The 13,682-nt window shown below is 66.3% G+C and overlaps 1 protein-coding gene across 2 annotated transcripts; it reads left to right on the top strand.

The window, feature by feature from the left end:
- Positions 1-484: 484 nt before the first annotated feature.
- MAFK (MAF bZIP transcription factor K) lies at positions 485-12,030 on the top strand. Of its 2 annotated transcripts, none has more exons than XM_068524146.1 (3): positions 485-629; positions 8,495-8,574; positions 9,411-12,030. In XM_068524146.1, the coding sequence occupies exons 2-3, from the start codon at positions 8,539-8,541 to the stop codon at positions 9,843-9,845; spliced, it is 471 nt and encodes a 156-aa protein (XP_068380247.1). In that variant the 5' UTR covers positions 485-629; positions 8,495-8,538; the 3' UTR covers positions 9,846-12,030. The 2 variants fall into 2 exon arrangements, with proteins under 2 accessions (XP_068380247.1, XP_068380248.1); XM_068524147.1 differs by lacking the exon at positions 485-629 and adding an exon at positions 7,137-7,823.
- The last annotated feature ends 1,652 nt before the right edge of the window (positions 12,031-13,682 follow it).

The raw sequence follows: 13,682 nt of genomic DNA, 5'->3' as shown, positions 1-13,682 counted from the left end.
GGCGGTGGGGTGTTTAGGGTTAGGGTTAGGGGAGGCCAACTGGAGAATACGGATGTGGAGTCCAAACAGGAGCCTGCCCTTCCCCAGAGCTGAGAGAGGGCGAGTTCGAGGGAGAATGGGGGTGCTCCCGGCTCGGTTCGACGTATGGGGACGACTGCCGCCACGTGTGGGGCGCAGCGCACGCCGGGGCCGCCACCAAGCAGCGCGCACTGCACCTGCGGTCATAGGTACCGCCAGCCCGCCTTGCACAGGTGGGCGCGGGGACGGAGCCTCCGGGTGGTTGGAACCTTGGGGCGGGGCGTCGGCGCGCGTCGGCGGGCGGTGCCTCGGGTGGGCGGGGCGCTGGCGCGCGCGCGGCGGGTGGGCGGGGGCGGTGCGCGCGGTGGGCGGGGCGGCGTGACGCGCGCCGACGCCGATCCCGGAAGCGGTGTCAGATGCTGGGGAGCCGGGCGGGCGGGCGGGCGGGCTGGCGGCGGGCGGCGGGGGGACTTGTTGTTCTTCGCGAAGTCCGAGCCGGAGCGCGCGGCGGAGGCGGTGGCCGACGGGGAGCGCGAGAGTGAGCGCGAGCGCGAGGAGAGCGCGTGCCCGCGAGGAGCCGCCGCGCGCCCGCGCCCCCCGCGCGACGCCAGGTGAGGAGCTGCCGGGCAGGGCTGGGCCAGGGGCCTGGGGCCGGGGGGCCGGGCGGGGGGCGCCAGCCGCTGAGTCACGGCCCCCTCGGACCCGTGACCAAATTGGGCCGGACCCCGGGACCCCTACCCGGCCGGCGCACCTGCCGCCAGGTGTCCCGTCCCGAGCGCGCCGCGCGGGCTGGGGGCCTTCCTTCTGGGGAGGGGGAGCGCGACCCCGACCCCCGACCCCCACCCCGTGTCCGGAGGCGGCGGGCGCAGGGCGGGCCGGGAGAGGGCCGGGTGGGGAGCGCGGCGTTCCGGCGGGCCCGGTGCCCCCTCCCGGCTCGCCCCACCTGTTTTGCTCTCAGGCCCCGGAGATAAACTCCGGGGGAAGCGGGGGCCACGTGCCGGGGAGCGCGTGGCGACCGGGGCGACTCGGGCCTCGCGCACCTGGGCGCTGCCCGGCTCGGCCGCGCGGTCCCGCCCCGGCGGCGCTCAGGCCCGGCCTGCGCTGCCCGCGCCGGGGTCCCCACCGCGCCGAGGGTGGTCAGGGCGAGGAGAAGGGGCCTCGCCGACCAGGTCGCGGTCCGAGCAGCCGACCTGCCGGGGTTCACGGAGGGAGGCCTCGGTGTGGGAGCTTGGGGTGGGGAGGGGGGGACGGCGAACGCGTCACTTCCCGAACCCCATGGCTCGCGGCTCATTTTTCTCTGTGAATGGGGGTCTCCATCCCTTCTAACTGGAAATGCGGGTCCTTCGGTGCCTCTTCCGAGTTCAGGACACAGATGATGTGTCAGTAGTCTGCCTGCTTCCACACACCTTCTCCGGAACCCGGGAGGGAGGGAAGTGTTGGGCTCTGGCCCCGGGTCTGCGTTGGAAAAGCACATCGCTTTGCCCTCCGTCTCCTGTCTCCCGTTGTAGTATCCTCACGCGCCACGTGTCCTGGAGTCTTCACCCAAGCGGCACTTGCCCACTTTCTGCCCACATTCCCGGAGCACTCGGTGTTCGGGTTGCTGGAAGTCCCCTGATCCCTTTCGTGTGTTAATGATTACGCTCTTGTTTACCTTCCCCACGGCCCTGGTAGCCCAGGCTGAAGTGAGATCTTCCCCCTAACAGTTCATTCAGAGTTGACCAGCACTCACCACCCCCTTGCCAGGTGCCTGGCCTCACTCGGGGAGCTCCCGCGACTCGCGTGCCCACACCCAGCCCATGGTGACAGATCAGTGGCTCCCCCGCAGTGTGGCTTGGCGGCCCCACTGCCCTCCCCTTGCCCCTTTATTGGCATTGGCGAGGTTTTGCCCGCACAGCGGTTGCTGCACAGGTGTCTTAATGAAGTACGGCTGTGTGCCATATGTGCCGTCTCTGGAGCCCGGTCTCCAAGCCTGATGTCTTCAGGGGGATGGCGCTTTTTAAAAAAGTGTTTGTCTAAGCGGGTGGGAGGGCCTGGGAAGCTGAAGGTGGGCTGTGCCATGGGTGGGGCACACCTGCAGCTTGTTGCATCCTGGATGGTTGACACCTTTCTGAGAACTTCTCTCCCTGGGTCCAGTAGGAATGTTTGATTGAGTCAGCTCGGTAGAGGGTGTCTGCTCTTATGACTTAAAGCTAGATCTCTCACTATTCCAAAATAAAACATTTATCAACTCAGAACCACAAGTGAGGCTTCTCCCCAGAGCGCATTTGCCTCTTGTGCTCGAGCATAGCTGGCCTTTAAGGGCTGGCTTCCAAGTTCAGCATCGCTCACTTTCAAGGTGGTTGCTAAAAATGGGAGTTGAATCGAGGCTACTGGGGAAGTCGGCTCCGGGGCTTGCTGCGTTCCAGCCCTTTCTCCAGCCCTGCAGCTGAGGCTGCCTCCGAGTGAGCCAGGTCGTTTTCCGGACCATTCTTTGTCCACCGCGGTGCGTTCTTTCACTCTCGGGCTCTGCCGTAGCTGCAGAGTTTGTTTACAATCTCGGGCAACCTAGAATTCCTGCCCGTGTGCTGGCTGTTCCCGAGTCTAAAGGTTTCTGGATGGACTTTCTGGATGTCGGGTCCAGTCCACACGGGAAATGGAGCCCCGGCCAGCTGGGAGCGTCCTCTGTGTAGCTGCTCCTCAGAGCAGTAAACAGTGACTCACGCTCCCCTCTGCTCCCCGCCTCCCTGTTCTCTGCTAATGGAAGATGCGTTGCTCCGGTATTTACTTTTGCTTTTTATAAGTCACAGACTCGTCATGTTTCCTCTTTCTTACAGTTCCAGGAAATTGAAAGTGTCATCTTAAAATTGTAGGATTTTAGAGCAGGTAGAAATGTACCTGTGTGGTCTCAGTCTACACACACACACACACACACACACACACACACACTCCATTTTATGTGAGGAAACTGAGCCCCGAGCCTCCTCGCCTGCCTGTGGGGCGGGGTCCCGTGTCCAGGGTCTGTGCAGCACCTGCCTGCTTTTCTGCGCTGCCCGTCTGGGTGCCCTGGGCCAGGGGGCAGAGAGGAGACGGGGTGGAAGCCGCCCCAGGCCCCCTCGCTTCAGTGCAGTGCTAACACACCTGCTTATGCAGCAGACCTTTCACCTGCCAGGAGTGGGGGGGAGCAGGTAGGTAAGAGGGTCCCCTGCTCTCCATCCAGCGAGGGAGGCAGGGCTTGGACAGAAGGACCAGGTCTTGGGCTCAGCCCTCGATGTGTGCTCAGGAGGGGGCACCCACCTACCACAGGGAGGGCAGGGGAGTCTTTCCGGTGATGCCAGGGTTGGGGGAGGGGAGGGCAGGGGGCTCAGAAGTGGGAGGGTACCCAGCACAGATTTGGCGGGGGGGAGGCCTGGCACGGCAACAGGTGGTCAGGAGAGAGGCGGACTCGGGAGGGACTCTGGGCAGGGGGGCTCCCTCTGCCTGCTCGGGGGGCTGCATCTGAGGGACCGAGATATGAATCCAGACGAGATGCAGGGGGCCTGAGCCCAGGCGGTGCTGTAGGGCCGGAGCATCTACAGGGTGATGCAGGCCGAGCCTAGCAGGTGGGCATGGAAGGAGAGGTGAGGCCTGGGGGGCCATCATCTCCTGAGCTGGAGACCCAGGAGGAGGGCAGGTGTGGAGAGAGGGTGAGCCTCCGGGGCCCGTGCAGGCTGTGGGTTCTCCAGGGGCATCCGTGGCTGGACTTGGAGGTTGGGCTGCTTGGAGCCCTGCATGGCACAGCTGGGCTGGGGGAGAACAGAAGCCAGAGGGGGACCCCCCGGGGGCTTGAGGGGAGCAGGGCCTGGCCTGAAGCTGGGTGGCAGGAGCAGAGGGGCACGGGGCGTGGCGGGTGCGGGGCAGCGTTCGGCCTGCTGTCAGCCCAGCAGCTGCCTGAGTCACCTCTGGACGTAGCCAGGATGACACAGCTTCCTCGGGCTGCAAAGGCAAGGTGACCAGACGTCCTCCGAGGCAGGCAGACAGTCACGTCTTGCCGGAGGGCAGCCAGCCAGGGCCAGCCTGGAGGCCGGGTGCGGGCCGGGCTGGTGGGGTGCTCGTAGAGGTGCGGCAGGACACACACCCCGTCTCGGGGAGCTGGGGCCGGGCGGTGGGAGCCCTTCTGGTTCTGGGACCTGTCTTCGGCTTGTTTGTTCGTGGGATGAGTCGATGTGTGCTTGTTCGGCAGATAGGTGCCCGCCGTGCGGCCAGCCAGAGGGGCATTCGGCCTGGGGTCTCTCGTGAGAAGGTCCCTAGCCCCCAGAGCGGGGGCAGCCGCGTCACGGTGGCTTCTGGCTTTGGGGTTTGCTCTCGGCTGTGGGAGTGGGAACCTGCCCTCCCTCCTCTGACCTGACACCCTCGAGGCCTGGGAATGGAAGGGCTGCTCCGTCCGCTTGTCTTGGGCTGAGGGGCACGGCACGGGCTGGACAGGAGCAGTGTTTCGAGGGCCCACCCTGCTCGGTATCAGAGACGCGGCTTCTCACGCTCAAGCTCACGATCTGGGCAAGCGGGCTAGTCGTCCAGTCTAGGCGAGAATCTGAAACTCTAAACCCTCCTTTGCTCCTAGGTAATCTAAAGCCGGGGCTGTTCGGGTGGGTCAGTGCTCCTGTCAGCCGCTGGCTTCCCTGATGGAGAAAATGTCCCCCGGGCCCTGGACCCTGGCCCAGCCCCACGAGGGCCGGAGCGCACGGGGGAGGGCCAGGCCGTGAGTCACCTCAGGAGCTAGGTCACAACCGAGGAAGGGATTTGCGAGAGGGAAGGTAAGAAGTGATCCTGGCCCAGGCTCACCTGCCTTCTGGAAGATCAGTCCTGAACTGTCAGACCTGGCCTACCTGGCCTGCCCTGTTCCTAATGGGCCCGGAAGGGGAGGGACACCCCAGCTCCCGAAGGTCCTCCAAACTCTGTGGTCACCTGAATTGCCTCCATCTAGGCTGCTGGGGTTCCCTTTTCCTAGAGAGGAAGCCCTCTTCCGTGTTCAGCTGTACATGAGAATGGAGTTTCCGGCTTTGGGTTGAAAACCAGCCTTAGTTAGGCTGACGGTCTCCTGGAAGATGCTCTAGGGTAGAAGTGCTGGCTGCGCGCCGTCTGGCCCAGCAGCTCCTTCAGGGCTTGGGGAGGGGGCGAGCGGGGGGCAGCCCCGCCATCCGGCTCCCAGTCTAGCGCTGGCCACCGAGCTTCGGGGGTGACCCCACCAGGACGAGCCCGAGGGCTCTCTGCACGTGGCGTCGCCAGCTTCCGTTACTCGGCGGCTGGGACGCAGTGCCCGGGCGTCCTTGTGCGGGGCTGTTGGAGAGGCGTGTGGGGTGACCAGGCTCCGACGCGGCAGCGCTGGCACTGAGCACCCCTGCCCATGCCCGGCTGCTGTCTCCCACCCCAGCCGGCTTCCAGCCGAGTCCCAGAGACCAGTCCGTCCTGTGTGAGCTCTGAGGCCCATGAGGTTGCCTGATGTTCCGTGGTTCACAAATACCCTTTTAGGGCGGTTGTTTCAAAACCAGTCGTTTTATAAACTCTTCTTCACACGTACAAAACTCTTCTCCGAACCTCTTTCCAAGAGCGAGCTGTTGTTTTTCTGAAGTCTGAAGTGACGTGAGGTCAATACTTTGTGTGTTTTGGGTGTTGGGCGAGAGGTGAGTAACCGTGCCGCTCCTACCCCTGCACCGAGTCCGCAGCAGGGCCCCTGCCCCTGGGCCTGCAGCCCTGACTTTGGTGTGAGCCCGTCGGGCAGGCACCAGGCCGGGAGGAGCAGGTCCCTGAGGAGGGGGCAGAAGCCAAGGCAGTGGGGTCACGATGCTGAGCAGGGCGCTGGGTGTCTGCTCCCGCCCCGGACTTGCCACCTTTCCCCAGGGCGGGGTGCTGGTACAGGCCCTGCAGCCCGGGGGGTTGAGAGCGCGGCCCTCGGCCGGAGTGTCTCGCGGCGTCACCTGCGTGGCCCAGCTGAGGACGTTTGGCACTGGGGCCCTTGGTTCTGATCTCCTCGTTTTTCAGAAGGGAAGATCGAGACCCGCAGAGAGAAGGGGGTCTGCCTCGTCACCCCCAGCGGTGACCGGCCCCTCGGCTCCATGTTTACGCGCGTTTGCGCCATCTGCTCGGACGCAGAAGGCCTGAGAACCGGGGAAAGCTCCGAGGTCAGACCCCGGCCGGGACCCCAGCCGGACCGCTCTTCCCCGTCTCTGCCGAGGCTCCTCGCCCGTGGTCCTGGGCCCCAGTAGCCCGGGTGGTGGACGAGGTGGGCTCAGAGCCGGTGGACGTGGCCTGAGGGTCTGCCCGGGTGACCTTGACCTGGTGGACAGGGACGCCTGACGCTCGTGGGACCTGTGCAGAGGGCAGGGGGCCGAGCCCACTGGGTGCTGAGGCCCAGGCCTATGTACATGCTGGGAATGGGCGACCCACCAGGCAGTGTCACGGTGGGCAGGTCCCCAGGGAAGGTGTCCCTGCCCTGAAGGTGCCCGGGTCCCGGCCAGGCCGGTACGTTACTGAGGGTCTGCTCGGGGTCCGAGCGGAGGCGCCCCCCCCCCCGCCCTTCCTTTTCCCACCGGGTGGGAGCTGGTCCGTGTGGGTGGGCGGGGCCTCAGTCTGTGGGAATGTGAGCCCAGCTCTGTAAACAGCTGGTGACTCACCGCCCAGCTATGCCCTGGCGTGCTGGGAGCGAGCTGGAATGATAGCGGCTCCTCCTCGCTCAACGTGGAGAAGTTTCTCATGGCCTCCCAGGCGCCTGGCCCACCAGCCCTCCCGGTGGCTTCTCCAGCCCAGCGTTGACCCCTGCACCGGAGGGAGGGGTGGCCCGTGGGGCACTCTGGGGTCTCCCCAGATGCCAGGGGTCAAGCCACCGTCAGGAAGCAGCTCTTACTTCCCTACTAGGATTGCCCCGAGTAGCGGCTGCATGTCTGTCTTAGCACACATGTAGCTGCGAGGAGCACAGAGGGGCATGGCTCCCCCCGGAGGCCATACTGGCCCTGCTGCTGTCCTGCTCTCCCGCACCAGCGCCCTGGAGAGTGGCTGTGTTGCGGGGGGCGACCAGGGGTCCACAGGCCTGGGTGCTGAGACCCTCTGGTGGTGAAGGGTGGCGGGCCGCGGAGGCAGGGTGGGTGGGTGGAGGGTCCAGGCAGTGCTACAGCGAGGGTCTCAGGGCTGCAGGGCAAGGCCGTCCACCCAGGTCTCCCTCACCTTGAGATGGAGGCTTTGTTGTGGCTCCATCTCTGGCCCCAAGACCGTCCTTGGGTGTTTCTCTGACGTTCTCTCTGCTCAGTTCACCTCGTCTGGCATTCGGAACTTGGGGGGCAGACCCCGACCCTGTAAGCTGGCAACACGGTGCACCAGCGAGTCGGGCCGGGTCCTCCCCATGCCTTCCCCAGCCGCAGGCACGAGGGGCCTGCTTGTTGCCCCCCACAACCTGTGCTGTCTGCTCAGCCTGCCCCAAGCCATTGTTGCTGTGGGCTTCTCTGTTTCCATGACGACCATCAGGGGTTGGCTACGTCCCAAGGTCGCCATGGCAACTATCAGAGGGGAATCATGCTTGGGATGCTTTGGCTGGCTTTTTCATGAATGATTAGAATGTGTGACACAATGCAGACGCGAAAAGGAGAAGGGCGGGCGGAGGGGGCTGGCGGGCGGCAGGCGGTGGCAGAGACGGCTCCCGCCAGACGGTCAGTGAGCTCTGGAGGCGGTGGCTCCCACCTCCCCTGGTCGCAGGCTGGCTGGCGTAGGGAGCCCCCGCCCACGCTCTGGGCCTCAGGTCACGGCTGTGGGGCAGCCTAGGTGAAGGCGGTGATGTCACAGCTGCAGTGCCCTTGGCGGAGGTAGGTCTGCTGGGGAGGGTGGGGCCTGGCCAGGGCGGGCGCGGGGCTCCCCCCACCCGTAATTGGGGTGAGCTCAGCAAGCCAGGGGCTCCCCACCTGGCCTCTCGGGGGGCCAGGTGGGCCCAGAGTGATGAGGTCTTGCCAGGGCAGGGGCTGTCCCTGGGTCCAGTGGCGATTCACAGGAGCTAGGTGTGGCCTTTCGGGAGGGGGCTTTGCTGCTGCGCACTTGGACCCCTGAACGTGGCGTCCTGCCACAGGTGCAAACGTCTAGCTCGGGGCCGGAGGCCGAGCAGGAAGCAGCCGCTGCTTTTGCCCGGTGCCAGCCCACGGCGCTGGCGCTCATGGCCCAGGCCCAGTGGGTGGGGGCAGCGTGGGACAGCCGTGTGGCTGCCAGGCCCCAGACAAGGTGCATGCAGGCCACTGTGCGGGCCGCTGCTGGAGTTGGGGGTGTGGCCAGGTGTCCTCCCGGGCCCCCTGGGCAGCGGCTCAGGCCCAGCCAGGATGCCCCTGCTTTCAGGGTGCTGCGACTGGACAGTGCAGAGCGGGGAGCTGAACCTCCTCGGGGCATCCCTGCAGGGGGTCGTCCCTGCTTTGGGTCACCTGTGACCGCAGCTTGCCCTGTGCCCAGCCAGGAACTCATCACACTCGCTTCTGTGCTCTGTGATTTTCAGTTACCATTTCCAAGCGGTTCTGTCCGGGTGACTGTACCCAGGTTATGACGACTAATCCCAAAGCGAACAAGGCGTTGAAGGTAAGGGGGTGGGATGGGCACAGGCCCGAGAAGGTCCCTCCCGGCCCCCGAAGCCCCTGCCCCAGGACCGCCCTAGAGTTGAGGAAGGAAGTCTGTCACCGGGTGTGGGGAGGGGCCGTGGGCTGGAGGAAGTACCTCTGGGAGAAGCGATGCCAGAGTCGGGGGCTGTGGCCTCGGGAGACGCCGGCTCTGGCGTCTGGGGGTGGAGGGGTGGGTGCCTGCCGGCCAGGACGTACTTATCAGCCCAGCCCCGGACGTGGGCAGGGTGGCGTCTGGTCCCGCAGAGCCCCTGGTGGGGTGCCCGCCAGCGGGTGCTGCAGCTCCGGGCCTGGCGCCGTGAGTCCGCGCCAGGTGCTGCCTCCCTGGGGCTGGCCATTTCCCCGCTTAGGAGCAGAGCTGGGTCTGGCCAGAGCCGGCTCTCTGTGCGTCTGTGGGCTGTGCGCTTCCAGGCCCCTCCTGGGGCCCCGCTGGGTCCATGTCTCCTCGTCCCACCGGCCTTGGCGGGACCTAACGGGCCTGAGGGGTGCAGGAGGAGGGGTTGCCGTCAGCCCCGCACCAGGCACTGGAGAGTCCGGGGGCGGCACGGCCGGGCCGCGGCCTCGTGGGGTTTGGGCGACGGAGGGCGACTGGCTCTCGGCCGGGCGTGGCCAACGGCCCCCCTCAGGGGACACCCTGCCCGGTACCGCGTGCACGCTGCCGGGCGACCCCGCGGCGCCCGTCCCGTTCCCGGGGTGGAGGGCGGGCCGGCCTGGGGCGCAGAGGGGAAGGGAGCCGAGCCCTCGCGCTCGCGGCCTGTGTTGCCGTCCCCGCCCTGACCGTGCGCTGCGGCCCCACAGGTCAAGAAGGAGGCGGGCGAGAACGCCCCGGTGCTCAGCGACGATGAGCTGGTGTCCATGTCGGTGCGGGAGCTGAACCAGCACCTGCGCGGCCTCACCAAGGAGGAGGTGGTCCGCCTGAAGCAGCGGCGCCGCACGCTCAAGAACCGCGGCTACGCGGCCAGCTGCCGCATCAAGCGCGTGACGCAGAAGGAGGAGCTGGAGCGGCAGCGCGTGGAGCTGCAGCGGGAGGTGGAGAAGCTGGCCCGGGAGAACAGCAGCATGAAGCTCGAGCTGGACGCCCTGCGCTCCAAGTACGAGGCCCTGCAGACCTTCGCCCGCACCGTGGCCCGCGGCCCCGTCACGCCCACCAAGGTGGCCACCACCAGCGTCATCACCATCGTCAAGTCCGCCGACCTCTCCTCCAGCTCCGTGCCCTTCTCGGCCGCCTCCTAGTGCCTGGCTGAGGGGCGGGGCCCCGGGGTGCCGGTCGAGGGTCCCATGGGGAGCAGACCCCTTCACACCGGAGTCAAATCGCGGACCCGTGCCGGGCTCGGGCCGTGGCTGGAAAAGAGGAGGATCCCGAGAGCCCGAGTGCCAGCTGCTCTGCGCACGCACGCGCCCACGCGCCCCGCCTTCCCCTGGGCCCTGCCGCCTCGCCCAGGGCTGTTGCCAGGGCTCTGTCTTGCGCTGGGGGAGTTGGGATGTGTGGAGGGAAGGTCCTTGGGAGGTTCCTGGCCAGACGTCTTCCGCCCCTCCCACGAGCAGCACGTCCGTCCCCTGCTCGGCCCCGCAGCCGGGGCAGGACCCCCTCACCGCCCTGACTGCCCTTGGGTGCCCCAGGAGGAACCGTGCCCCAAGGGGTCCGAACACCCCGGGATCCTGCTTCAGCCTCAGCCAGAGGCCTGTGCCCCGTGAGCGGGTGGAGGAAGGGCTGCATGTGCATGAGAGCGTGTGCGAGCCTGTACACACGAGTGTGTGCAAGCACGTGTGCACGTGGACCTGTCCTCCCGTCAGTCTGCCAGTAGCTCTGGGGGCCTTGGGGAGCGGCTTGTTAATGGGGCTGGGGCGAGCCTTGGGTTTTCCCCTCTGTGTCGGGTGACCTAGGGCAGGTCCCCGTCGAGGAGTAGCAGCCGCCTGGCCGGGGAGGGGCGCCCTGGGGCGGGCGGGCGGGCACGTTCTGTGTGGAACAGGCGTGAAGGTGGCGGCGGCAGCCGCAGGCGCGGGCCGCGGAGCTGGGCAGTGGCGCCCGTGGTCCTGCCTGTGGGTCCTGCTGCTGGAGGAGATGAGAGCAGGGAGAAGGGTGGGGTTGGAGAAGGAGGAGTGTGGATGGTGGGGGGAGGTGACGACGGGGGCGGCACTGGGCTGGAAAGGTGGCAAGGACCAGCTGCCGGGAGTGCTGGGACGGGAGTGCTCGGACGGTCTGTCGGCAGAGGACACGGGGACTCTGCAACCTTGGTGCTTAATCATTGCCTGGACCCTTCACCTGCTCTTCCTTTCTGGCACTCGGAGCCACTGATGACTGGGGGGGGCCTTTGCTGGGGTGTCCTTTCCCAGAGAGCCGCTGCGGGGCTTCCCACGTGGCTAGGCAGGGGCCGCCCCTTCCTGCCCCACCTGGGAAGATGCCGGGGCCGAGCCCACCACAGGCCAGAAGCCCTGGGCTCCAGCTCGTGGTTTCCTCTTGGCTTGCCTCCCACCATTTAGTAAGCCCCCCAGCAAGCTGCAAAGCCCCTGCGCAGGGTGCCAGCCGCCCCCGGGAGGAGTGGGGGGAGGGGGGAGGGCCCCAAGGGCTACAGACAGAAAGCGTCCCCCTGTCCTGGGAGAAGGCGCAGGGTCTGGGGCGTCTGGGTCCTTCCAGAGCCACGGCCGGTGTGTAAAGAAGCTGTTGATACCATAGCCATGGTAGGTAATCCACATTGGATATCAATAAGGACCATGGGGATATTTAAAAGAGAGAAAAGTATATATATATATAAAATTATATACACATTTTATCGTACAGATTTTCATACCTTTTCTTCCTATTTGATACCGTAAGCCTCTCTAGGGCAGAGCTGCCTGGGAGTGTGGGTGGGAGTGGGACCACCGCCCGCACCTGGCTTCTCAAGTTGGCCGCTCGCCGCCCACCGCTGCCCTTGGGCCGCGCCCCAGCCGGGTGCCCCCACGGGGCGGGCGGCCTGGGCTCTCCGAGCACCCGATCCCGCAGCCTCCACTGCCCGGGACCAGGCCTGGGAGACCAGCGTGATCCCTCCCCCTCCTCTCAGAGCGTTGAAATTTCATTGTCACAGTTTTAATATATGGATTTTTTAATTTAAGGAAACAGGCACAGCCCCCTGGCTGGGGGGGGCTGGTTTCCCGTCCCCCGTGCTTCCGGCTCACTCGCCGTCCGGGCGACAGGGCCCTGCGTAAGCCCCGCTCCCGTTTCCCGCACCTCTGGCCACTCAGCAGTTTCATTTCAATATTTATTTTTGTGCTGCTTTTATCATGATATAAATTATTGAGAAGAGACCCTATGTCGTGGCCCCTGTGGTGTGACGTGCGGCCCACGCCCGCCCGTCCCCTCCCGGCCACACCTAATTTATTGCTGTACATCTCTGCCATGACGCTTTTGTACCTTTCAATAAAGAGTTTTCTGGTTTCACGTTGTCTTGCTGCACGGTTGGTGCTTTGGGCCAACCCTCCCTCCTTCCCCGGCCCGGAGGGCTGTGGGCCGCTGCATGCGCCGCCCCCCGCATCCTAGCCCCCGTGGCTGTAGCCCCCCTGGGGGCGGGGTCACCGTCGGATGCTGCTCGTGAGTGGGTCTGCAGGGCTGCGCGCGGAGGGCTCAGGCAGGTGGAGGCAGGCGGGCTCCCTTTCTGAGTGGTGGGTGGAGTTCCCAAGGCCCCTACTGCCCTGATCAGGAGCCCCTGTCGGTGGACGCGGCCCCCCTTCCCCGGGCGGCTCTCTTGGCTGGGGCTCTAAGGTGAGCTCGCAGCGGGTGGGAGAGATGGGGTCTGCCTGGGTCCGGGGGCAAAGCCAGTAAGCAGACTCTCCTGAAAGCCAGAGCCAGGGGCCCGGCCAACCTGGGCCTGCTGGCGGGGGAGGGGGTGCCCTGTCCTCGGGATGCTGCCCCCTTCTTACCCCACTGACCTTGGAGGGTCAGGTGGGTCAGCACTTGGCCTTGGCCTTGGCCTCGGCCTCGGAAGGAGGGTCAAGCTTGCAAGGAGATGTGCTGCTTGTTGGGGGTTCTGAACACTGGCAGCCCTCCCGCCCCACCTCTGCCGGGCTGACCAGGGTGGCACCTTGTAACCAAGGGCCTGTGCTTCAGCGCCAGCCACTGGGCTTGAGCCCCACCCCCAGCTTCCGTGTGGCCTCCGCCGGCTCTTCCCCCCCCCAGTCCCCGAGCTCCCTTCTGTGGAATCAGGTGCGGGGACGGACGCGCTCGGCACGGCGCGGTCACTGTCACCCCGAGCTGCTCGCTCGCTGTCTTCCCCCAGCTGAGCAGACCCCCGCAGCAGCCCCGGGAGAGCCCGCACCCCGGCCTGCTGCTCCCGGGAGCCCCCTGGGTGTGTCCCTGAGACCAGAGCTGGCAGCAGCCTCTGGGTGCAGGCTGGGGAGGCACAGACCCTGACCGGCTCTGGGCTCCAGGGAGGTTGTTAAAGGGTTCCTGCCCCCAGGCCGCTCAGCTGCTCTGGGGGCCGCCACCCTGCGGCTTGGACCGCTGGGGCCATTTCACAGGTGAGAACACCGGAGCCAGAGCATGTGGGTGAGACAGCCGGCCTCCGTGGCCACCCCTGGCCCCACGCAGTGCGGCCTGGAATCCGGAGCCAGGTTTTTGTCAGAGATGGAGAGGTGGCCCGCGGTCCCCTCCTCGGAGCACCCACGCTTCCCCGTCAGCAGGGCCAGGCCCGTGAGGCCGGCAGCCCCTCTGACCTGCTCTGAGGCTCTGTCCCACCTGCAGGTGTGTTGTCCTCACTGCCTGACTTTGTTACGTCAGAAGAGCCTGGCCACGGGCAGAGGGGCCTGTGGGGCTGGGACCAGTGGGCAAGCAGCCCCTCTTGCCAGCTCCGTGACCTCAGCCAAGTGGCTCAACCTCCCTGGGCCCCGGCCACCCGCCCGGAGCTGTCGTGAGGACTGTGTGTGTGTGACATTGCTGGCCCGGTCCTTGGCACACGGCGGGTGCTCCCAGAGCGCCAGGCCCGCCTGAGAGCACCCCAGGACCGCACGCTGTGTCGGGGTCTCCGGAAGGCGGCCCTGGCCCACATGCCCTCTGGGTACACAGCCTTGGGCAACTCAGGCCCCAAAGCAGGGCGC

This window comes from Eschrichtius robustus, chromosome 16 (assembly GCF_028021215.1).
Source record: "Eschrichtius robustus isolate mEscRob2 chromosome 16, mEscRob2.pri, whole genome shotgun sequence".
Lineage (NCBI taxonomy): Eukaryota > Metazoa > Chordata > Mammalia > Artiodactyla > Eschrichtiidae > Eschrichtius > Eschrichtius robustus.
This window is presented reverse-complemented; position numbering and strand designations above follow the sequence as displayed.